Source organism: Ailuropoda melanoleuca, chromosome 5, assembly GCF_002007445.2.
Source record: "Ailuropoda melanoleuca isolate Jingjing chromosome 5, ASM200744v2, whole genome shotgun sequence".
Lineage (NCBI taxonomy): Eukaryota > Metazoa > Chordata > Mammalia > Carnivora > Ursidae > Ailuropoda > Ailuropoda melanoleuca.
Window position 1 is genome coordinate 66,100,500 of NC_048222.1, and position 26,430 is coordinate 66,126,929.

General features: G+C 34.6%; 1 protein-coding gene across 1 annotated transcript in view; it reads right to left on the reverse strand.

Annotated features, from left to right (window-relative positions):
- The window catches only part of SPRED1 (sprouty related EVH1 domain containing 1), a 111,812-nt gene that overhangs the window by 10,502 nt on the left and 74,880 nt on the right, over positions 1-26,430 (reverse strand). Inside the window, exons 4-5 of the mRNA XM_002921506.4 lie at positions 26,231-26,280; positions 10,416-10,568 (exon numbers count right to left, since the gene is read on the reverse strand). Of these exons, the coding sequence (XP_002921552.1) occupies positions 10,416-10,568; positions 26,231-26,280 (203 nt within the window). The remainder of the gene's footprint in view (positions 1-10,415; positions 10,569-26,230; positions 26,281-26,430) is intronic.

The following is a 26,430-nucleotide window of genomic DNA, read 5'->3' on the forward strand; positions in this document are numbered from 1 at the left end:
GGGGAATAAAACACTATGCTAACACTAATCAAAAGAAAGCAAATTTAATCCATTTCAAACAAAGCAGACTTCAAAGCAAAGAAAGTTACTGGTCATGAAGAGGGGCATTCAGGAGTGCCTGGGTGGCTCAGTCGGTTAAGCGTCTGGCTTTGGCTCAGGTCATGATCCCAGGGTCCTGGGATCAAGCCCCACGTTGAGCAGGGAACCTGCTTCTCCCTCACCCTTTGCCGCTCCCCCTACTTGTGTGTCCTCCCTCTCTCTCTCTTTCTCTCTCTAAGGAATAAATTAAACCTTAAAAAAAATAAAAGAGGGCATTACATAATGTTATGAGATTAATTTTCTAAGACCTGCAATCCTTAATGTGTACATGCTTAAAAACAGAGCATTAAATTACAGAAGGAAAAACTTGACAGAACCGCAAGGAGAACTAGATATACCTATTATCACAGCTGGAGACTTCAACACCCCTCTATCAGAAATGGACAGATCCAACAGGCAAAGAATCAGTAATGACCTAGTTGAACTCAACACCATCAATCAAATGAATATAACTGATATCTACAGACTACTTAACAACAACAGAATACATATTTTCTCAAGCTCACATGAACATTAACCAAGACAGACCACATTCTGGGCCATAAAACAGACTTTAATAAATTAAAAACAATAGAAATTATACAATGTCTGCTCTTAGGCCACAAAGGAATTAACTGGAAATCAGCAACAGAAGGGTAAGTGAAAAATCCCCAAATATATGGAGATTAAACAAAACAACACACTTCTAAATAACATGTAGGTCAAAGAAAAAATCAACAGAAATTAAGAAGTATTTTTAACTACAGAGAAATGAAAATTGTGGGATGGAGTGAACGAAGTGCTTACAGGGAAATTTATAGCATCAAATGCATATATATCAGAAGAGTAAGACCTAAAGTCAATAATCTAAGTTTCCACCTTAGGAAATTAGGAAAAGAAGATTAAATCCAAAGGTAGAATTTCTAGTTAATGCAATAAGACAAGAAAAGGAAATAAAAGGCATATAGATTGAGAAGGAAGAAATAAAACTGTCCTTGTTCACAGATGACAATAATCATCTATGTAGAAAATCTCATTGAAGTGATAAAATAACTCCTAGAACTAATAAGCAATTAAAGCAAGGCAGCAGAATACAAGATTTATATATAAAAGCCAATCACTTTCCTATATATGAACAATCATACAGAGTTTGACATTAAAAATACAGTACTATTTGCATTAGCACTCCCCAAAATGAAATACTTGGGCATACATCTAACAAAATATGTATATAACATATGTATGAGGAAAACTATAAAATGCTGATGAACAGAAGAAAAGAAAGTAAATGCAGAGAGATATTCTATGTCCATGGATTGGGAAGCTCAATATTGTCAAGATGTCAGTTCTCCCCAAATTGGTCTCTAGAGTCAATGCAATCCTAATTAAACCCCAAGCAAATTATTTTGTACATACTGACAAACTGATTCTAAAGGTTACAGAAAGAGGCAAAAGACCCAGACTAGCAAATACAATACTGAAGGAGAATTAAAGCTGCAGGACTGACATTACCTGACTTCCAGACCATATTAATCAAGACAGTGTGGTAGAACAAATAGATCAGTGGAACAGAATAGATGACCCTGGTTATGGTGATGACTTCTTTGATACAATACCAAAGGCATAATCCATGAAAGAAAAAACTGATAAGGTGGACTTGATTAAAATTAAAAACTTCTGCTCTGCAAAATACAATGTCAAAATAAGAAGACAACAAGCCACAGACTCGGAGAAAATATGTGTAAAAGATATCTGATAAAGGACTATTATCCAAAATATACAAAGAATTCTTAAAAACCAACAATAAAAAAACAACCCAATTTAAAAAAACGGGCCAAGATCTCAACAGACACTTCACCAAGGAAGATACACAAATGGCAAGTAAGCAAAATGAGAAGATGCTACATACCTTAAATCACCAGGGAAATGCAAATTAAAACAATGAGATACCACTACACAACTAGTAGAATGGCCAGTATTCAGAACACTGACAATGCCGAATGCTGGGGAGGATATGGAGCAAGAGGAGCCTTACTGACTGCTGGTGGGAATTCAAAATGGTACGGCTACTTTGGAAGACAATTTGGTAATTTCTTATAACACTAAACATACTCTTCCCATAAGATCCAGCAATTGTGCTCCTTGATATTTACTCAAAAGATTCAAAAACTTATGACCGGGCAAAAATCTGCACAACAATGTTTATAGCAGCTTTATTCATAAGTGCTAAAACTTGGAAGCAACCAAGATGTCCTTCAGTAGATGAAGGGATAAAGTGTGGTATACCCAGACAATAGAATATTACTCAGTATTTTTAAAAAAGACATGGAAGAATTTTACATGCATATTACTAAGTGAAAGAAACCAATCTGAAAAGGCTATATACTTTATGATTCCAACTATATGACATTCTGATACAGGCAAACTATAAAGATAGTAAAAAGATAAGTGGTTGCCAGGAGTTGTGTTTTGGTGGGGTGGAGGTGAACAGGCGGCACATAAGAGAATTTTTAGGGCAATAATAAAACTCTATGATACCATAACGATGGATACATGTCATACATTTGTCTGACTTCACAGAATGCAAAACACCAAAAGTGAACCCAAATGTAAATTATGGACTTTGGGTGATTACGATATGTCAAAGTAAGTTCATCAGTTATAACTTTCCACTGGTGGTACTTTCCACTTTGCGGCTATATATTTACACACACACTCATGCACATTTGCATTTATGTGAATCTTTAAAAATTTAGTGCTTCCTTACACTTGTTACATTACAGATACCTTTCCCTATTTACACATACAGCTTTTCTTTTAATAGCAGCTTAATAGCATCTTAATATTCCACTGAATGAATGACTTAATTTAACTAGTCTGATTAATATACAGACCTTTCCCCAGTTTTGCTCTTATAAACACAACAGAACAAATTTATTTTTAATACACATGTCCAGGTATATCTGCATCACAAATTCCTAAAAGTAGAATTGCTGGATTAAAAAGTTTGTATATTTCAACTCAATAATGAATTTAAATGGATATATCCAACTTCAATCACCTACTTAGTATCTTAAACAAAAAAGAAGTTTAAAAAAATGAATGAAGCAAGGGGATGGGAGTGAGGGTACCCCTTTCTTTAAGTTGTTTGCTGGTTCAGGTGTTCATTATATATATTGTTTATATATTGTTTTCTATGCATTAAATATGTCATAAATTTTCTATCAGAAGCTAATTGATACACGTGCCTTTATTTGCCCACAATGAAATGACCTTCAGGAACTTGAAAGTAAGGAAAATTGTGTAAAAGAGCTATAATGGCTTCTAGGCCTATTAGACCTAACTGACCTAATACCTGACTGAGAGCATTAGCATTTTGAAAGAATGTACCTATCCAACAAAAGGATTTAAATAGCCCATGGAAGCACAGAAAATGAGTCAAAGACAAATGCCTATCTAAGCATAACCTGAGGAAAAACCTAGTGTTTGTTCAGCTAGTGTTAGGTATCAATTCTCCATAGGTCTCATTTCTGCAGATCTAGTGAGGTGAGGCACTGTTTGCCTTTGTTTCAGACTATTTCTATGCAAAGATGTGTGTAAAGTGAAACCACTGAAACATGGCGTCCTCCCAGTTTTCAGTTAGGTTTGTTTAGTATCCGGTGTGACCATGACACTGTCTCCCTCCCTGGCAAAAGTCAAGCAAAGCTTAACTGTCCTTTATAAAAGACTCTGGGTTCTGTAACAGGGTTCCAGTGCTGTGATGCAAATCTACTGAGTTGCAACATCCACCTGAGCAGCTCAGCACCATCCCCATGGGACTTGCAAGGCCAGGGGACCAACACAAACATAAAGTTCATGCTACTTTATTGTGCTCTGAGTAATAATGTCTTTTGTCTCTCATCTACCAGTCTTGTCTTCTGTCAGCATCCATACAACTGGCAGGTTAACCTGTTAGCCAGGATAAAAATCTCAGACTCTTCACATTTCTTGACAGCAAGAAAGCACAACAGTCCTTTTGGCAAGACTGTTCTGTTGTAGAGAAGGATCCATCAAGCTATCCAGTCAAAGGCAATTAAACACTCAAAGCATGTAAGTACTCTGTTGAGCATATATGCATGAAGCTAGATTTTGCCAATGATCTAGTATCTCATGAAGATCTATTTTATGCAGACAATGTACTAAAGAAGCTACCACTAAGTACTACAGTCCACATGATAGCTTAAATTAAATTTTACATTCCAATTTTTATAAACCATTTTTCTTAAATTTGATTATTTTACACCATGAAAGATGATTCCAGTCTTAACATCCTGACAAAATATGGTTTCTGATCTTCAAGTTTAAGGCCAGATTCTGTAATATGGGAAATTCACTCTGTGAGGCCTACTGGGTGACATCCAAATGGACAAATGGTATACCCCTGTAACAGGACTGTGCCAAATGCAAGTGTGCATTATTGCTGTTAAGAAACTTCTGTAATTACTTATTAAATGCATAGCTAATATCTACTGTAGCTTTAAAGGAGAATACCTACTCCATTCTAATCCCTAATAAACAGAGTTCACTTATTTTAACGTCAGCAAATGTGTAATTAAATGTCTAGTTATACAAATTCATAAAACAAAACCCTTGTTTCTCTACATCACATCAATCTTGGAGATAAGGAAAAGCTGTAAAGAAGCTGGAATTCAGACCCTAATAGTCTGGCTCCAGAAGCCATGTTCAAAATCCCCATGCTAAGAACTGCCTGCCAAATGTTGTTTACTTCCCTCTCTTCAGTTATCTAGCACTATTTTGTAGTTTTCTGCATGGTGACTACATTCTTCAACCACTCCACCATTATTATCATTGCCATTTTGGGAGAAGGGCTCAGTTCTTTTCCCTCCATCAGTCAAAAGAGTAGCTTAAAGTTTATAGTTACCTCAGCCAAAAAAGGTAGGCCAAATAAATTCCCAGGGTCTGGGATGATGAATATTAGTCTATTATAACTTTGTCTTACATTCACCAAGTTTTTTCTCACTGCTCAACTATATGAATCACTGGTCTACTTCAGGATGTACATACATCCACTCTCTCCTCTACTGTTAAGTTTTTCAGCCCATCACTCAAGATATTGGAACATATATTGTATTTAAAAGTGTTAAACTGGGTATCTCCAATCTTAACTATCTTATTTCCTAGGATGCCTAAATGTTGATGAGCAAATATGACTCCAGATGGATTGTTCTGGTTCCAAAATCCCTGGAAAAGGTAAGCAAACTATTTTCAGCCTCTATTTTTGCTATTATTTTTCACAAAGTAAAACTGACTTGAAATTATTTTTTTCCTTCTTGTACCAATTAATTTTTCTTGCATTTCTTATAAAATTTCATAGTAAACTTGGACAAAAACATGCATAAACTATAGGTAATTTCTATCCCCCAAATGAGGCAGTTTGTTAGAGGTTATTGTGAAGATCAATATGAGTTATATAAGTGCTTTAAACAGTACTTAGCAGACAGCAGGAACCAGCTATGGTAAGAGTTAACAGCCAAACTTATCAAATTTAATGAAATATAAAGCTGCCTGTTTACCATAAAAGGAAATATTTTAATCTGAGCTAGAATAAAAAGAGAGAAGGAGGAAGAAGGTAGAAGGAAGAAACATTTAGCATTTGTAAATAACCTCAGAATTCTAATAATTCAGCAAGTACTAATCTAGTGACTGTTCAGGTACTTAATGATTCTACGCATGAATTTCTTCACTGACAAAAACTAAAGATACTGGCTCTGCTCAAATGAAATATTGGAATCAAAAGCTCTTTAGCGAAGCACCAAAAGACTATAAAATCTCATTCTTAGTCTTCTTGATTTTCTAGGACAATTACAGAGGTCAGATAAAATTATTAAACATGAAAACACATATAACACTTTAACAACTAATCTGAAAATAATTAAATATGAGAATGAAAGTCATCTTCCAAAGTAAAAGCAGAATGATTCTCAGAAATCTAAGTGTTGCTTTCAGTAATGTTTTTTTTATTTACGAAAACACCAGGAAGAAATACTAATAGGTTTAAAAAAAAAAACTAACTTAAGAAATACTAACAGGTTTCATTATGCCACTTCATCTACCATGACATTAGAGGGGAAAAATGTAAAGAATATCAATATAAATTGCAGTTCTACACACTGGGGGAACAGAGACACTCATGTGTTTGACAGAACAAATTAAGACTATCAAACACTATCAAAGAAACAAGAGTCTTATCTTCTGAGAAGGAAAAAAACCTCTAACAATGTGTTTGAAAAATGGCCAACATTAAAGTGAAAGGGGCTATAAAGTCTGAGGTCAGTGGGGAAAGTAGAACTTCAGTTAAGTAAACAATTAAAAACTAAGTCATCACAACAAATATTTAAGACCCATCTTTTATCACCATGAAATAATCATGACAGTTTATTTAATCATGATACACATCGTTCAGAATATAAGAGCCTATATGTCCTAACATACAACCTCTGGATATTGGGCAAATCTTTCACTCTTTGCCAACAAGAGTGGGAAGTGGGAGTGGCACTATACTCGTGGGGACAGAGGTAATTGTCCTAGTCTTGTCCATCTCAAATAATGGCATCATCACTCATTCTATTGCTTAGACCTCAAACTCAGAAGGCATCCTGGACTCTAATCTATTATCAAGACTTTTTTGGCTCTTCCTCCCAGAATTTACACCTTATCTAACCATTTCTCATCATTTCTATCTAGTCCAAATCACCAAAATCTTCTACCTGGATGAAAACAATAGCTTCAAAATTGGTCTTCATTCCACTCATGACCATATCCTAATTGTCCATTCTCCACATAGAAGCCATAATAATGTTTTAAAAATGCAAATGGGCCCTTTATTGGAGATTAAGAACCTTCCAATTGCTTCTCATTGAAACCAGAAAAAAATTCCTACTCCTCCCAATAGCCTACACTATCCAAACTACCAAATTCTCTTAACTGTAACTTGTAGTCTATTACCACCTTTACTCACTAAACTGCAGCTCCATAGACTGTTTCTCTGAAATACCAAGCTGCTGCTTGGATATCCCACCCCTCACCCCTGGATTTTCATATGGCTATTATGTTTTGTTTTGATATTATCCATATAATATAATATAATATAATATAATATAATATAATATAATATAATATAAATAGCTCCCCAGAGGATTTTCCCTATCTTATAGATCTGTAGAAGTTCCCCTCTATATTCCTACTATTATATTTCCCCATTAGTTTTATAGCACTATGACTATCTGAAATACTATTGGTTTAACTTATTTATTGTCTATGTCCCTTACTAACATTTATATCCTTCATGAGGCTAGGGCTCACACCTTTCTTGTTCACAGCTATTCTCTGGGCTTAGAATAGGACCTGGCACATAGTAGGTGCTCTAACATTTATCACATGCATTTATTTCAAGTACATAGCAATGTTTGCATGAATGAATGATCTTCCTTAACCCCTAAAATAATACTATGGGAGTAAGTTTTATTATTTTTGATATTTACATATGAGGAAACAGGAAGATGGAGAGCATTAGTTTTGTAATTGTAAGTAAATTAAAAAGACAGGATTTAAAACTAGATGTGCCTATGTCTGAAGCCCAAGATCTTCCACTGTTGGAGAAATTTCTATCCAGGGAACAACTTCTCCCTAGTGCCTAGTTTGGTTCTATTAAGCAAACAGACCTTATGGAAAACGGCAAAGTAACAAGTTTAGTCAGGAAATGTAAAACAGCTTAAATTTACACAAGGCAGAAAGAAACATCTCCTTGCTCAAAGGTTGCCACGATTAGCCTTGCCACTCTCCTGCCAACCAGCTATAATTATAATTAAACCAGGATCTGGATCTGGCACTTGACACAAAGGCAAGCCATTAGCTTGTAAGAGCCTAGAACAGGAGCTCTGCCCGGAAGTGGCAATGCTGGATAGTGTGTGCATCATTTTATCTTTTCTCTGCCTAATCAGCCCATCCGGTAGCCTTGGAATGGAGAGCTATGTAGAATATATTAATAAACCTGTCCTAAGCTGAGCCAATCAGCTTCCTTCTTATAAGAATACAGAATTGGTTTGGGACTATAGGGATCTAGGCTGGAATGTCATGTAGACTAAAGAGCTGAGCCTGACATTTTGATAGTCATGATACACTACTAATCAATGAGGCAACAAGGAATCTAGGCCATAGAGGAAAAGAATGAAATGGATATGTAAAGAGAAACAGAGATAAATGTCATGCCGAGTTTCTATGAATAAGATAGAGCAAAAAGTCCTCCTCATATATATATATATATGTGTGTGTGTGTGTGTGTGTGTGTATGTGTGCACACACACATACAAATGGAATATTACGGAACCATCAAAAAGAAATATGAAATCTTGCCGTTTGCAACAATGTGGATATAACCATAAGGTATTATGCTAGGTGAAATAAGTCAATCAGAGAAAGACAATTATCATATGATATCACTGGTATGTGGAATTTAAGAAATAAGGCAGAGGATCGTAAGGGAAGAGAGGAAAAAAATGAAACAAGATGAAACCAGGGAGGGAGACAAACCACAACAGACTCTTAACCATAGGGAACAAACTGAGGGTTGCTGGAAGGGAGTAGAGTGGAAGGATGGGGTAATTAGGTGATGGACACTGGGGAGGGTATGTGTTGTAATGAGCACTGGGTATTATATAGGACTGATGAATCACAGACCTGTACCCCTGAAACAAATAATACATTATATGTTAATTAAAAAAATAATAATAAAATAAAGTCCCCTTTCCTTAAGCTAGTTTGAATGGATTTGTCATTTGCAAAACTAAATGATCCTAAATTAATCAAGTTCTCAGTATTGAATGATAAAACCAGGAATAAACTGAATCAAAACATCATTTGCTTCCAAGCTGATCCTGTTAGCGTTTATTCATTTTCTCATTCAACAAATGTTAACTAGAGGCTCACTTTATTCAGAAACTTCAAAGTTTCTGAAGATACCTGGGAAGAAACAAAAACTACAAATAGAAAAATTAGATACATAAAGTTTAGAAGTGATAAATGTTATGAAGAAAAAAAAGCAGAGTAAGGATATAGTAATAGAAAAGTTGCTACTTTATTTAGATTGCCCAGGGAAGGCTTCATAGAAGTGACCTCAAGTGAAGCACAAACTCTGTGAAGATCTAGGAAGTGTTCCAGATAGACGGAAGAGCAAATGCAAAGCAAATGTCTTCCCTAACAAGCTGCATGTGTGAGATCATCAGGTTAAAATGAGAATCATGAATGAGAATCAGGTGGGCTTTAGTCATAGCCACTATGCCGCTGGACACTAACACATCTTATAAATATCGTCTATCAAGAAGAGTATTTAAAACATTTTTTAAAAAACCACTTTGACTGCCTCCTGACTTTGTAGACATATACCGGGTATGGTTCAACCATGTGAGTTCATAGCGAAACAGTTAAAATGCTTATTTACAATGAAAGCATTTGTTTCTATCACTAAGAGAAATGGGGTCAAGAATGGTCTTCTGACAGATTTGATAACATTTGTGAGCGGCATAAAAATAGGGTTATAGCCTGTAATTAAGGTTTCCTTTTTAGATCAAGCTGGAACAATTAGAGGGTTGTATACTGAGTACCCAAAGGAAACACTTTCACTGAGTTGATTTAGGACTACATTATTAGGGGCGCTTGGGTGGCTCAGTCGTTAGCATCTGCCTTCAGCTCGGGGCATGATCCCAGGGACCTGGGATCGAGCCCCACATCAGGCTCCCTGCTAGGCGGGAAGTCTGCTTCTTCCTCTCCCACTCCCCCTGCTTGTGTTCCCTCTCTCACTGGCTGGCTGTCAAACAAATAAATAAAATCTTTAAAAAAAAATAAAGGAGTACATTATTAGTATTTGACGTTAAGCCGTAAGAAACAACTCTATGAAATTTATCAATGAATTTGCTACAGATACGTTTGCTCAGGATATTTTTCATCTCATCTGAGAAGTTTCGTGTAGAGTAAAGCTAGGGAAACTTTTGGTTCCTGAGGCTGAAATGGCTTTTCCTCCCAGATAATGAAAACATAACACACTTTCCTTTTTCTCCTCTGTAATCAAAAAATGTAAAGTCAAATTTATGGTTCAATTAAATCATACTCTCCTAGATTTCTGTTGTTTATTTTGTCTGATAAAAGCAGATGGTCTTAATGTCCTTCTCTAATACATCCAATTTCTTTTTGTTTTTGTTTTGTTTTTTGGGTTTTTTTTTTTCCTAATACATCCAATTTCTATACATATCAGTAACACACTAAAAAATATTTAATCCTCTCACCTGATTGGCTTGGCTTTGTAAGTAAACTCTTCTGGCATTCAGATCTTCAAAGGCAGAAGGTCTGGAGCTTCTATATGGCTCACTGGTAACAACTGTCTCTTGCTGGAAAAGATGATCTTTCACTAGAGAACTGGAAGTGTCCTCTTCAGTTGCCTAATGGGAATAATCCCCATAATTCGTTAGTTGCCAGAATATAAACAAAAACAAAGTAAGATACTTTCACTCTAGCAAGTATTTAGCAAATCATTATGTGCCACTACCATCACTGTAAACAGTAATTACCCAAACTCAATCATCATCAGAGAGCCAGGTCAAAAGAAAATAACAGTAATATTAATAATAAATCAACCTTATGAACAAAATGGGTTTCCTTATAGAAAACAACTTAGGAAGAATTAAAAGCTTAACCATGCCATGTGAGAGATAATCTAATTAAAATGAAGCTTTAAATTTTAATAAGAAGCGACATACATACATAGAAAATGAAGAAATTATTACAGAGAAGATACAAATCAATTGAAGTGTTGTCTTGCAAGTTAAAAAAGTATGTACCAAGGACTGTGCTGTGCTCTTTGATACAGGGGATCAAAAGAAGACAGCAGTCCATGACCTTATTGAATGAATGAAGAATTAATTAGCCTGAACATGCTGATTCAGTCATGCACATTAACACTGAGGTAGGGGATATGCTCAATGACAGTCCCTAATGACATGTTTTTGAAATTTCATAAACAATAATTTGTTTGTTTAAAGAAATGAGATAATTATTTGCCATTTTATAATTATGTGAAAAGATTGTGAAAGCCAATAAAAATGACAGAAATACTTTCATTGGCCTTAACCTAAAATAATCTGGAGTAATCACTACAGGGCTAATAATCTTAAAGGTGTAAACCTTTATGAGCTTTAAAAAAAATAAAATATTTAAAAATTGGGTGCTCTAAAATGAAGCAATAAAATTCATAAAATAGCTAACATATTTTCGTTTAAAAATGCATGTTCTAGCCCTTGCTCTGGAACAAAGTAGCCTTATGACATTTAATTTCTGTGGAGTTGGTTTTCTCAATTACCAAATACTTTTAATACCTATGCTATTTTATCACATGGGTTTTCTTAAGGATTTAGTGAGATGATAATATATGTGAAAATGCCCTGAAAACTAAAAGCAATTAAACTTAAAAAAATATATTTGAGAATGTACATCACTTAAAACTAAATCTCAAACCCAGTTAATTGTTCTTTTTAGCTTATTTTCATTTTAGTTGTCCCAATGAGTTATGATAGTTAATGCTAAATTAATTACTAGAAAGAAGGTGATTAAATACTAGTAACCAGCAAACATTCTTTCAAAACGCATGATGAAAACTGGAAGGAGTAAAAAACTTTAAGAAATATATTTACGTGTTCTAGAGTTTTGAAAATAAATGAGTCAAGTAACTGTCAAAAATCATAAGCAAACTGAATAGAAGAAAACATGGGGGGTTGGGAGGAGGTCTAGAGAAAGGGCCTAAGTTGGAAATTTGCCTCATCCAAATAAGGTATAAAATTTAAGCAATTTAAGCAATTAACTTCTCTAAATTATTATTTTATTATAAATTGGGTATGTTTATACTAATAACTTTGGGGTTACTTGAGATACTCAAGAGATTCAAATCTGTAAACAAGCATGAATTACTATAGTAGCAGTAGTGGTAGTAGTAGTCAGTAGTAATTACACATATAATTGTGACAGCTATTTGGAACAGGTTGTTTTTACTGAATTCCAATCTAACTGAGGAGTAATTTAAGATGTGTAAAATAAAATAAAGCCTACTGAAAAAATCCATATCTGAACAAACATAAACTTGTTATATAACAAGCATTTTACTCTATTGACCTGGGTTAATTCTACTTATATTCTGTACATTAAGCAAAAACACATTTCATTTTGATTAAGAATACATTTATTTTTTAAAGGGAACTATCCAAAGTGTTGACTGCTTCATTATTAAATAAACAGAAATGTATTTATTGTTTGGGTAACAAATAACTTAGTTCTACTTAAAAATGTTTACCAAAACAGCTAGAATTAACCTAATAACTACAGGTCATATCACACAGTGAATTTATAACTACACATCTAAATGGGTCTCAGCTAATAAAATAAGGAAAACATCCTTCAGGTGTCTCATACGGTAAAAACAAACCCCCCCATCTATTGAAGAGTCTACAATCTATAATAAAGCACATTATTCCTCAACTATGAGAAACAAACTAACCTTTTTACAGAATCTCAAACTGGGAGAGTATTTGTCTACCAGTTAATTGTATGTCCTTCAGCAAGTTATAAATTTAGATGTATACTGAAAAAGTTTTTTTAAAGCAGTAATACATAAAATGGCCATTCTTATTCATTGCTAATTCTACATACATGAATAAAATCTAGAATAACCATTCGTGAAAAGTGATTTTAGTAGAATGTATCAAAAGTTTTGAAAACATTCAAACATTTTGACAAATTCTTGAATCTTGCAAAGAAAAAAAGTACTAAATGGAAGAAGCTTTAGGCAAAAGTACTTTTCTCAGATTAACTTTAATAGTAAAAATGAAGAAATAACCCTAATGCCAATCCCTAAATATGGGGATGGGTACATAAATTATGGTATCCCCACTTAATGGAATATTGAGTGGTCATTTGAAATTAGGCTTAGGACTAATATCCATTATATGGGGAAACATTAAGTGTTAAAAAGTCAGTATACAAAATTTTATTTACAGTATGATCATAGCCATAAAATATAAAAGATTGAAAGGATATAAAAGGAATGTTAACACCTATCCTTGATGGTTAATTATGAGTAATTTTTCGATTTTTCTAGAGCTTTTACTTTTTTTTTTTTAAAGATTTTATTTATTTATTTATTTGACAGAGATAGAGACAGCCAGCGAGAGAGGGAACACAAGCAGGGGGAGTGGGAGAGGAAGAAGCAGGCTCATAGCGGAGGAGCCTGATGTGGGGCTCGATCCCATAACGCCGGGATCATGCCCTGAGCTGAAGGCAGACGCTTAACCGCTGTGCCACCCAGGTGCCCCTAGAGCTTTACTTTTACATTGGCCACAATTTCGCTTAAAATCTACGTATATACTTTCTCTTTTGTTTGTGATACAGAATTATAATGTTTTGAAATATAATATAGTCTATTAAAATATTCAAGTAATTCAACTAGGGAATTAGTCATATGCTTTTTGGCTTAAATACATTTTCCCCCTATTCTTTATGTGAAATAATGAACTAAGACATTCTTCACCCCTTGCCCCAAACCCTTCTGGATTCATACAAAATATCTGTTGATTAAAAAAAAATTATTTTCTAAACAAGTTCACCTTCTGAATATCCTTCAAATCCATTTTCTCTCATGCAAGCCCTCATTATCTTTTTTTAAAGATTTTATTTATTTATTTGACAGAGAGAGAGACAGCCAGCGAGAGAGGGAACACAAGCAGGGGGAGTGGGAGAGGAAGAAGCAGGCTCATAGCGGAAGAGCCTGATGTGGGGCTCAATCCCACAATGCCGGGATCACACCCTGAGCCGAAGGCAGACGCTTAACCGCTGTGCCACCCAGGCGCCCCAACCCTCATTCTTTTTTGCCTATCTTATTTCAGTAGGCTTTTAACTGATCTCCTTGTTTCCAGCCTTCGGGAAGGCTGTCCATGCAAATCTATTTTTTTTCCTGCTCAGAACCCTTCTAAGATTTCCAATTATCAAACCTCTGTTGTGGAATCCTACACATACTAGAGAGTGGAAAGGAAGAAAATCAGTATTGTCTGAGGAACACCTTCATAAGAAATATAATTTATACAAATCCATAAAAATGGGCCCTCTCCCCCCAGACAACACTGACATACAAGATAAAGTCCAATTTTATTTCATAGGGGAAAAAAAGGACCATAAATATGTGAAAAGATTGGACTTCATTCCTAATTAAAGTTGATACAGTTAAATCAAAGAAAGTTAGGTACAGAACTGTATGACATGACCCATTTTGTCTGATAGGATACTTTAAAATTTTATCAGTACCAGGAAGGATATACACTGAACTGTTGATATTTCCCTGAGGAAATATTTTCTATAAAGGACTGTATATATAACGATATAAAGAATAATGAAATGAATATGTGTATACTTGTTACTCAACTTAAGAAAGAGACTATAATCAACAACAAATGACTGCTATGTGTTTTTCCATGTGTTCATTCCCCACTTCACCAGCAGGAAAACACTATCCTGAAGTTTTTTTCATTTTCATACTCTTTTGGGTTTTACCACACAAGTGTCATCACTAAACAATATTTAGTTACAGATGCTTTTGAATTTTATTTGACTGATACGATACTATAAGGTACTTACTTTTGTTGGGTGAAACTCATTCATGTTGACACGTACTGCAATAGCTCATTCATTTTCACTTCTTTGTAGCAATGACAGCTAACATGTATTTAGTATCAGATATTGTCCCAGGTACTTTACATGAGTTAACTCATCTACATCCCCACAGCAACACTTCAAGGTAGATAGTATTATCTCTCTACCCCATACGAAGAAATTTTTAAAAAGATTAAATAGGGGTGCCAGGTGGCTCAGTCAGTTAGGCGCCTGACTCTTGATTTAGGCTCAGGTCATCATCTCAGGGTTGGGAGATTGAGCCCTGTCTCCTGCTGAACTTGGAGCCTGCTTGGGATTCTCTCCCTTTGCCCCTCCCCCGGCCCCTGTATGCATGTGAGCGTGCTCTTTCTCTCTCTCCAAAATAAAGAAATCTTTTTAAAAAAGAAAGATTAAGTAACTTGGCTAAAATGAAACTGTTTTTCCCCCCCATTTCAAACAATGTTGCTAAGAACATTCTTTTACAGACGTTATGGTATATATGTACAAGAGGTTTTTCTGGTAAATATCCAGGAATAAAAACAGTGGATGACAGGACATACCTACTTATGACCCAGCTTACATGATAAAAATTAGTTTCCAAGGTAACTCTAACAATTTACATATCCATATTCTCACCAAGCCCAGGCATTATCACAATGTGCACTTTTATGTATTTATCTGCTATTTAATTTCTACAATGGATCAGTCTTACTAAAAGTTACATAATATTTCTTTCTGCAAACGAGAAATTCTGAGAATGAACAAAAGAACTAACAAATGAATGCACAGGTTTGTTATTTTACCATGGCTCCTAATACTATTTCACCCTCAAATCTTTTGGTGTCAGAAATACTGATGTACTTGTTTCTTACCATTTGACATTTCACACTTCCGGTTCTTTGTACATGTCATTTCCTCTGCCCACAATGACTATCTTCAATTTCTCCACAAGAAAAACTCTATAATGTCAGCTATAAACTCTTAAAAAGTCTTTGGTGATCCACTCCCAGCTTAATCATTCCCTCCTCTAACGTTCCTCAAAAATACTTGTATCTATCACCCTATATTCTAAGTGTTCTCTTATTTATATTTCTGCCAAGAACCACTAATGGGAGACTTTGCCTACATTTTATCCTTGGAGCTTATAAGTATGCCTGTCATATAGTGAGTATCATATAAATAATCCCTATATGCAACCATCCACAAATCAGATCACAATAAAATAATATAGACTCTTGGGAGTAAATCTGGTGTAACAGGAAAAAAAATGTTGAAAGAGAACTCCTTAAGAAAAAAATCTCCACACACAAAAGAATAATTTTAATAAATGTAAAAGTTCAAATTACACAGAGAAATTCTGCCCATAATCCTAACCCCATGGAATAACACCTACTACTATTTGACAGATATTTCCAGACTTCTTAATGCATGTATATTTGTTCATATCCTATGTATAATATGGTTCCATTTCTACTGTAGACAGTCTATCCATATGGTGCCTTTTTTCACTTCCTAATGTATCATGGACCTCTCACCACATCAATATATAAAGATATACCTTGTGCTTTGAAATGGTCACAAATCAGTTTAGTATTTTTGTGTGTCATTTTTCTATAAGCAATACTCTAATTATGGACCTTCAGATTCTTTCCAATTTTTTGTTATATATGTTGCAACGCACGTCCTTATACATACATCTTGGTGCAATGGTAATATTTCCTTAGGATTCATTCCCATTGAATAGAATCACTGAATAAAGAATATGCAAATATTCCCATTATATTACCAAGCTACCTTTCAGCAAGCTTATGTATCATTTGAAAACCCCTCAATAGTATATGACAGAGGGACCATTTCCTCACATCTCTGTTCACACTGGGCTTTATCACTTACTGATCTTTGCCAAACTTATTTGCCAAATAAGAAAAATATTTTATTTTCCAAAAATGATATTTCCATAATTAAAATTAATAATAACCAAAACTTTCTTAAGTTGGATACAACTGAGTAAAAAGTATTCAGGCTTAGTCAAATTTGAATGTTCTTAACTGAATTACAACCCCTTAAAAGTAACAATTACTATGGGAACATGGACATATTCTAAAGTTAGGTGGTGGGAAATGCCAAAAATCTTTCACAAGAGCGGAAAATTTAACACATAATATACATAAAGACTGTACATACATTTTCATGATCTCTAGCTTAAAAAAATTATCTATAGCAGTCACATACACCCACATTCAGTGCTCTTAGGATTGTGCTGGCATAGGCTCATCTGTATTATCTATACAGTAACCTATGCCGATATTTTACGTACAATGGAAATCTGTTTCACTCTCAGAGGCTGCTATAATAACTATTCTCCTATGGTTGCTAAGAGATTGTTTAGCTTTTCCTTTTTCTAAGACTACTATAGCAATTTTGTGTGTAGAGGCAAAAGGATGCTGGGTAAAGCAATAAAATAATTCCAGCTGTAGCTCTCTTTCAGAACATAACGCTAGATGACAGCTGCAGAGAAAACAGAAACAGACTTTGCTTCTCGCCTCCCTTTGGTCCCTTCTTACTATGTAATTCTGAGTAGAGACAACTTACCATTCTGCAAACCTTTTTAAATATATGATTCTCAACGAATAATCAGGTGTGAAAAAAGTGTTATCAGTCTACTTATTGCACAAGAACTTTACTCTCATATTTGTATATCACAAAGCACAGGTTTGAAAATATGTGGCTGGGTTATACCCAACAAGAGAAGATTTTAGTAATTATATTTAGTTAATTTTAGCATGACGGAAGAATTTTAAAATGTTCTTCAATAAAGAAGTCTTATATTTTAGTATTGCATATGTTAAAAACGCTAGCAAAAGTGCTATTCTTTTGGCATTTAAAATTATATACTCAAATTATGAAAACTTGGGTGCACAGAAAAAAATTACAATTCCACAAGTGCAGCAAAATCACCATTAATATTTTGGTGTAGCACCCAATAGCAATTCAATTTAGATTTGACCACAATTATCTCCTATCCTGCTCATTAGATTTCTTTAGTTCCTTTGATTAGTTTAAGAGTAAGAATACACTAACCTGTGAGTTTTTAATCTTGCATTTGTCTATGAGCTTTGTCTAAAAACATTAATAGCACATATAGAATTTCGTTTAAGCAATCTGAGCACAGTAGTCAGTGATGAAACGATATGGAAAGAATGAGAAATGTACCAAGACATAATGTCCCACAAAAACAGAAGAAAAAAAAAGTCCTCCACTCTAGGTTGATCAACACACACACTAAACTACTTTTCTAATAAAGTTAGCGTGACTTAATCGTGGTATTAGGTTTTCGGGAATTGTTTATTGTCTGTTAATTTGTTATTAGGCAGTAGTTACACTGTTCTGGTAACTATATTAATTTATACAATCCTGGAACTGGTAGATGTATTTCTAGGATTTTATCCTAAGGTCACACTCAGAAAAATACCAACAAAAATTAATGCAAGAGGCCATGAAAAATAAAGGTTCAATAAAACATGAATGGTTAAACAGATTATTTAGACAGTTACATGATTATAATGGCCACATGCAAAAACTCTGAAGTCAGACTTTGTGGGTTCAAATTTTAGGATTTATACTACTTGAATTCCAACTACCACAATCACTACCATCACCAATACAAACAAAACTCCTTTCAAAACACAGTCAGGGGCACCTGGCTGGCTCAGTCCACGGAGCATGAGACTTGATTTCAGGGCTGTAGGTTTGAGCCCCACACTGGGTACACAGATTACTTAAAAATAAAATCTTTAAAACACACACACACACAATCAAAATGGAAAAGAGATTTTGATTCTCATGGTACTTTAAAGAAGTATGTATTTGAACACAATACGAAAGAAAAAAAAAAAAACCTAGGCAGAAGTACCTAAAATATTAATAGCAGTTAACTCTGGGTAGGAATAAATGATTCCTGATTTCTTCTTTATAATTTTCTAACTACCCAAATATTCTACTTGAAGATGTATTAGTCTAAGAGTCAAGAAAAAAAATGTAAATAACAAACCATTATGCAAAAAGGTTATACAGTTCTTCTGATCCCTTTAGATAATAAAACTCAATCTGAAATATACTAAAGTTGTGGAACTCAACTACGGGACAGTACTTAATGTAGGATGGTGACAGTCACAGTATTATAACATTCATTCGCTAGCCAAATAATGCCTATCCATGGGGGTGCCTTGGTGGCTCTGCCAGTTGGGCATCTAACTCTTGATTCTGGCTTGGGTCGTGATCTCAGGGTTGTGAGACTGAGCCCCCCTCTCCCCCAGTGCAGCACCGCACTCAGTGGGTCTGCTGGAGATTCCTCCCCTCTGCCCCGTCCCCTGCTCAAGCACTTGCACTGTTCCTCCCTCCCTCTAAGTAAATAAATCTTTAAAAAAGAATAATGCCTATCTACTTAGTTTTCAGATACAGAGCCTTATTAAAATGTTACCACCTTTGAAAGTTAGTACATGAATAATTCATATCCCCCTTCCTAAAGCAAAGTTACATTAAACAATCAATAACTGTAAATCATAATCTCTTAAATCATTTTGGCTCAGAAATGACACTATCAAATTCTAAAAGATTAAGTCAGTCAAGTATTTCTCAGTGGCCAAAAGAAAAAAGACAATTTTCACTTCAGATCAATTAAGTGTCATCTTTCTTCTTCCCAAAAGCATGAAATAGGAGATCTTTTTCTCTTAGAGCCACAGCCTATTGTGAGGTGAGTTAATTTATGGATTGTTTCGTTTCATTTTGTTTTGTTTTGACCAATCCAGCATATCTGAACAACAAGAGCTGTTCTCTGATTGGAGAAACACTGTAAAAATGATCTTATAACAAATATGAGCTAGCATTTAACAAAACAAAACAAAACAAAACCTTAACTGGCTTATTAAAATAGTCAAAGAAAGAAACCAATGAAAACAACATTCATACCTTTTTACAGCTAAGATTAAAAATCCCGAGTGTGAAGATTTTTCTTTAAAGAACCCTTCTTGGGTACCACCTAGGTATATGATCAGCACTGAACTAAAAACATCAGGGATGAAAGATGAGCGAGATATGATTTTAAATCCAAATGATGATATATTTTACATAACCCTTCAAAGACAAATATGAAATAAAAATCTTCCTGTTGATTCATGATGACTGATAAAGACACTGAACTGTTGAAAGTAGAAAGGTGTCCACCAGCAAATAATCAAATGTCTACTATAGCTTTAGAACAGAAAAGGTGCTCAAATAATTGTTGAATAAATTAATAAATACCTGATGAGGATTTCCACTCTGATATTTAATGCCTTCAAGACATTTAATGATCTAAATAAAACAAAATCATTACCTCCTCTGGGTTAAAAAAAATCAGATAATGGGTTATTCTTTAAAAACCATTTTCGTTGTCTTTGCAAATAATCACCAATAAAGTAAACCTAACTACTGCTATAAATCACAGCCAACTTGTATTCAAAATAATTTCAAAATGTTTAGTTATGCCAAGCCCATAGGTGAATTACAAAGAATGATGTACTTTATTTCTGATAAAGTGATTAAATAAATTAAAATATTTTATAACTTACAATATATTCCAAAATAAGAACGACACGTAAAACTTTGGCATATCATGAAATCAATGGCACTAAGGTAAACTTAAGAGTTTTCTTTGGCAGTTTTAATTCTGGATATCGATTCTTTTAAAAATTTTTCAAATAGGAAGTTCAGAAAAATTTATCTCATATATTTGCTAGCATTTCAGTATCCCCCACTCCTTTCTTGATATAATTAAGGTTAATGTATTATAATCAGGTCAGACTTCTTTAAACAATAAAGATGAGTTTTTCTACGGGAACATACTCCTAGTTATAAAAGGGCTATAAAACCAAGACACAACACACTCTTCTATTGAAAGACAGAATTAAGACTAAGCTAGAGATCATCTAAAAAACTGAGGACTGATGAAGATTAGGATTAAAGGAACATGAGTACAGATGTTAGCTTTTGTTCTCATCATATACCCTTCCTGCTCGTGTACTGGTTAGCTATTCCTGCACAATAAATTACCACAAAACAGCAGCTTTAAAGAACAAACATTTATTATCTCACAGTTTCTGTGAGTGAGAAATTTCAGCACCTAAGCTGAATGGCTCTGGCTCACAGTGCTTCAGGAGGTTACAGTAAAGGTAATATCCATGGCTGCAGTAAACTGAAGGCTTGTTTGGGGCTGGAGTACTTTCTTCCAAGATCGACCCATTTCCTTGCTGGCTATTGAAACAAGGTCTCACCACATGGATCTCTTCATAGAACCACTCAAGTGTCTTTGCACACACTAGCAGACTTCTCCCAAAATGAGTGATCCAAGAGAAAGAGCAAAATGGAAGCCACAAATTTTCTTAGGACATACCCTCACTTAATTCACATTCTATTTGTTAAAAGTGAGTCACTAAGTACAGTGACACTCAAAGAGAGGGAAATTAGACTAGAGTGAAGACAGGAGTATGAAAGAATTTGTGGACATATTTTAAAACTACTACTGTTCACCACTTTTTAGACAAATAATTTACAGTTCCCTCATATACAAAATACACTCATTCCCTTCCCAAGACTCCCCAAAAGTCTCATCCCTCTAGAGCAACTTCACATTCAGGATGTTGTGATCTAAACAGATCCATATACAGATGAAACTTCTCAAGTATAGTTCCTTAAGCACAATTCTCTGAGTCTAATTTCTCCCCATGTAAAGACCTGGGAACTAAAGTGACAAATTAACTGCCCTACATATACCCAAAATACAACGGTAGGACAGACAGAGGAAAACTGCTATAGCACCATCATGTACAAAAGAAAACAGGAAGCGGGGCGCCTGGGTGGCACAGCGGTTAAGCGTCTGCCTTCGGCTCAGGGCGTGATCCCGGCGTTATGGGATCGAGCCCCACGTCAGGCTCTTCTGCTATGAGCCTGCTTCTTCCTCTCCCACTCCCCCTGCTTGTGTTCCCTCTCTCGCTGGCTGTCTCTATCTCTGTTGAATAAATAAATAAAATCTTAAAAAAAAAAAAAAAAGAAAAAAGAAAACAGGAAGCATAATGGAGCCACTGATCCAAAGTAATTCTGAAATCAAGGTGGAAACATCTTCCAAGTTGCTTGAAGAGAACTTAGGACTTAGGAATAATTCTACACGGCTCTTGTCTCTGGCCTTGGAGATTAAGTCTTTGATTTCTGAGTCACCCTTCCATTTTATGAAAGGTAGCCCATATTTACATACATGCATATAGAATGTTTTAACCTGCCTTCTACCAGAATTTTGGGGATCTAACGGGCCACTCTTCAGTCTGAGGTGGTGACACTTCTGCCAAAATAACTCTTTTGAAAACACTGTGGGTTTCTTGTGATTCTTATTGGGGTTCACACCATTAGACAAAAGGCCCAGTCACAAACCTGAGAAAAACTCTTCTCTACTTTTAATTTTTGCTAAGGGACACCCTAATCTGATAATAAGCCCTATCACTTTGATTGAAGAGTTCTTGGAGGCATACCTTAGATCTTTCTGAGGTCTTAAAGGATTTTATATATCACACACTTGGCTTCATCTTTAGACAAAGCTATTCTGAGAGTGCCCTGGATTTGATCTTTGCCTGGAAACCATTTCCTAATTTTAGCATAGTTTGATATACTGAGAGGAAGAGAATTTTCAAACCAGCAGGTCCTGGTTCCATTTTGCTTTGGAGCCCTTCTTTACCCAATTTACCATAAGCAGAAAAAAGAAACCAAGCAATAGTTTTAACCTTTTGCTTGATAATCTCCTTAGCCAGATCACGTAGCTCATTAGATACATTTTCTATGGCCCATATTACTGTAACTGACAGTGTTGCTAACCTTTCTGCTACTATGTAACGACTCCCTTTCTTCCAGTTTCCAAAATGGTTTTCTTCATTTTGATTTAAGCCTTTATTGGCAGTCTCCTCAAAGGCTTGACATTAAGCTTTCTATCTACTATCCAAGTTCAAGGTCTATCCCACATTTTAAAGTATTTGTTGGCAGCGCCACATTTATGGGTACCTAAATCTGTATTAGTAACCAATTACCACCAAATTTATAGGCTTCAATTAATACGTAACATTTTATAATTTCTGCAGGTCAGGATTTCAAGAACAGCATAACTGTTAATAGGTTCTAGCTCACAGTCTCCAATGAAGTTATAATCAAAACATCAACTATGGCTATAGTCATCTAAAGGCTTGTTTGGGAGTAAATGACCTGCTTCCCAAATGGCTCACTAACATCGTTATTGTCACAAGACTTCAGCTCCTCACCACATGCACATCTCCACTAGGTTGCTTGAGTGTCCTCATCCCATGACAGTTGTCATTTTCTAGTACAGGTAATCCAAGAGAACCAGAAAGAAGCTGCAATGTCTTTTATGATCTACCCTTGGAAGTCACATTCTGTCACTTCTACCATAAGTCTCTTTGTTAAGAAACAACTAAGTATAATGTACACTCAGGGGGAGAACAATTAGATTCTACCAAAAGGAATATAATTTAATAATCTATTTTAAAAACACCACAGAATGTAAAACCAAGAATTAAAAACTTGATACAAAAACTGCTTAGTAAAATTACATTTAAATGGAAGCCTGCTACTACAATCTCTAGTAACAATGCATATTTTCTATTTCATTAAGAAAATAAAAAAGCAAGCAAGTGCTTTAATGTCTAAGGAAGCTAAAATACAAATAACTCTTTTAGGGGTGTGTGTGTGGATTTGGACTGGGGGCACTGGAGATACCTTACTATGAAGTAGCCATCCCAAGTAGCTAATAGAAAACTACTCTTGCTGCTTTTTGTTATACAGTAATTCTCCTCACTAGCCTTGTCCTAATTCGAACTTTTTACTCTTTCATCTGCTTCTGCAATAAATTTATTATTCCTCATTAATATCTTCCCCATTTTTTATTCTACACCAAAGCTTTGACAAATACAGTACTAGTAGCAAATATGATTATGGATACAATGGTTTTTTTACAAAATCCATTGACTGTTATATGCACAGAGTACTGCAAACAATTATGTCCTGTAGCAGTTTTTCCTTTACATAATGGTATATAAAGAAATGAGGTGAAACCAAATCAGAAGAATATTAAAATGAATAATATAGCCATTATGTAATGAACAGTGTTAGTATAAGAAACTCTAACTTTCTGAAACTGAATTTTAACCAAATTTACTCTCATCTCAGGGAGCAATCCAGAAAATGTTTCCCCATTTCCAGACTCATATTTTGATTGATACCAGCACAAAATGGAACTCTGTTAAAGACTTAAGTAAAAAATATTATTTTCATTTTATTACTTATTTCTTATATCTAATTAACTGCAATTCACTGTATTTTTAAAATAATAAAAAACCAAAAATAAAAGATTCATATATTTAAACACAACAAAGGACTCTTAAGCGTACAATAGGGGGACTGGTAATTAAAATACATCTATAAAAAATACATAAAAACATTAAAAATTACAAACTTGAAAAAGTATTTAAGGGCACAAATATTATATATCCGAGTAAAAAAAAAAAGACTACAGTATAATGATATTATAATAACCCATGTGCATACACATTTATGTGTACAGAAAAAAATCCCAAAGGCTATATTTAAAAATAAGTATGGTGGTTATCATGGATGGTAGCACACGGATGTTTTTTTCTTTAAACTTTGCTATACTTCTCAAATTTTCCAAAATAAAAACATTTTTATTTTCTGATTATAAGTGCACTTAAAATATTTTGCCATGTCTTTAGGTCACAATTTTTACAGTAATATAAGTGATTATTAATACTAGGTATACAGACAAATTTGGGTTCATTTACTGTTCTAATATTGTTGTGAAGTATTAATACATCTTGCATCAAACGTGAAAAATATGGAAAAGTTCTAAAAAGAAAGTCATATATAGCTCAGAATCCCACAATCCAAAAGTAATAAACAAAAATATTTAGCATTTTAGCAAAGTAGTGGTAACACCACATAATTCTTACGTTTTTATTACTCAGTATATTATAAAGCAAATTAATAATAAAATGTTTAATGGTTACACGATAAAGATATACTTTAATTCAATCATTCAGGTTTTCCTATTTAAATACCTTATTTTTTATTATTAATACTTTAAATACACAAACCCAAAAATCTGTGTATAAAAAAATCTTTGTGCAAGAAAAAAACCAAAAAAAAACATTTTACGCATCTCTAATTCCTTAGTATAAATTACTGGATATTGGTTCACTAGATTAATGGGCATTCAGGTTTCTGTTTTTAAGGCTTTTTAAATACATATTACCAAACTGCTTTCTAGAAAAGAACCTACCAATCTACATTTTCTCCAGCATGGCATCAATCTGTCAATCTCACAGATACATACAGTATGGGGCAGAGTCAATTTTTATTTTTAAATTTTAATTTTTTAAAGATTTTATCTATTTATTTGAGAGAGAGAAAGAGAATGTCAAGAAGCAGAGGATAAGGGAGAGGGACAAGAAGACTCCATGAGGAGCATGGAGCCGGACACATGGCTTGATCCCAGGATCGAGATCATGACCTGAGCTGAAACCAAGAGTCGGACACTTGACCAACCAAGCCACCTAGTCACCCCTAGAAGGGAGTGTCAATTTTTAAACCTTTCTTAATTTGGTAACTAAATATGTCAATTTATACCACCTGCTGCTTACTTGTTCATATATGCTTATTAACAATTTGCAATTCCTTTTCTGTGAATTCTTTATACAAGTACCTTGCCTATATGTGATGGTTAATTTTATGTCAATTTGGCTAGGCTACAGTGCCCAGCTGTTTGGTCAAACACCAGTCTAAATGTTGTGTCAGCATTTTCAGATGCGACTAACATTTAAATCAGTATATTCTAAGTAAAAGAGATTACCCTCCATGAAGCAGACAGGTCTCATTACGAAAAGACTTAAAAGACTGAGGTCCCCGAAAGAGGAAGGAAGTCTGCCATGAGACTGCCTTCCAACTCAAAACTGAAACATCAAAGTGTGTCAAAAATGCCATACATGCCTGGCTACTTATCCTGTGCATTTCTAACTTGTCAGTCCCCACAATCGCTGAGCCAATCCCTTTAAAAACAAACCAAAAAAAGCAACCACGACCACCAACAAACCAACCCAAGGAAACCAAACCAAAAACAAACTCTCTTTAACACATTCCTACCTATACACATACCCACACATCCTATTGCTTCTGTTTCTCTGTATTTCTTGACAGTGTCTGAGAAATTTTCTTAGAAATTCATGTAAGTTGTTTATTTATTAAGGTTAGTGATTTCTTCCTTATCGCTTATGCTCAGAAATTCCTTTCAAGGCAAATTACTTACTTGTAAGTCATCTTCTGTTCCCTCAGCTTCATTTTTAAATGTTGGGCATCCTAAAAAAACAGGTAGATGTTAATTAAGCAAAGAATTTTTGTCTTAGGTTTTAGTATTATTGACTAACTGATTAAATCATTATAATACTGTAGAACTGATCAGAGATCATTCTGGGCTGCCTGGCAACAAGTCAAATGTTAGCCACTCAT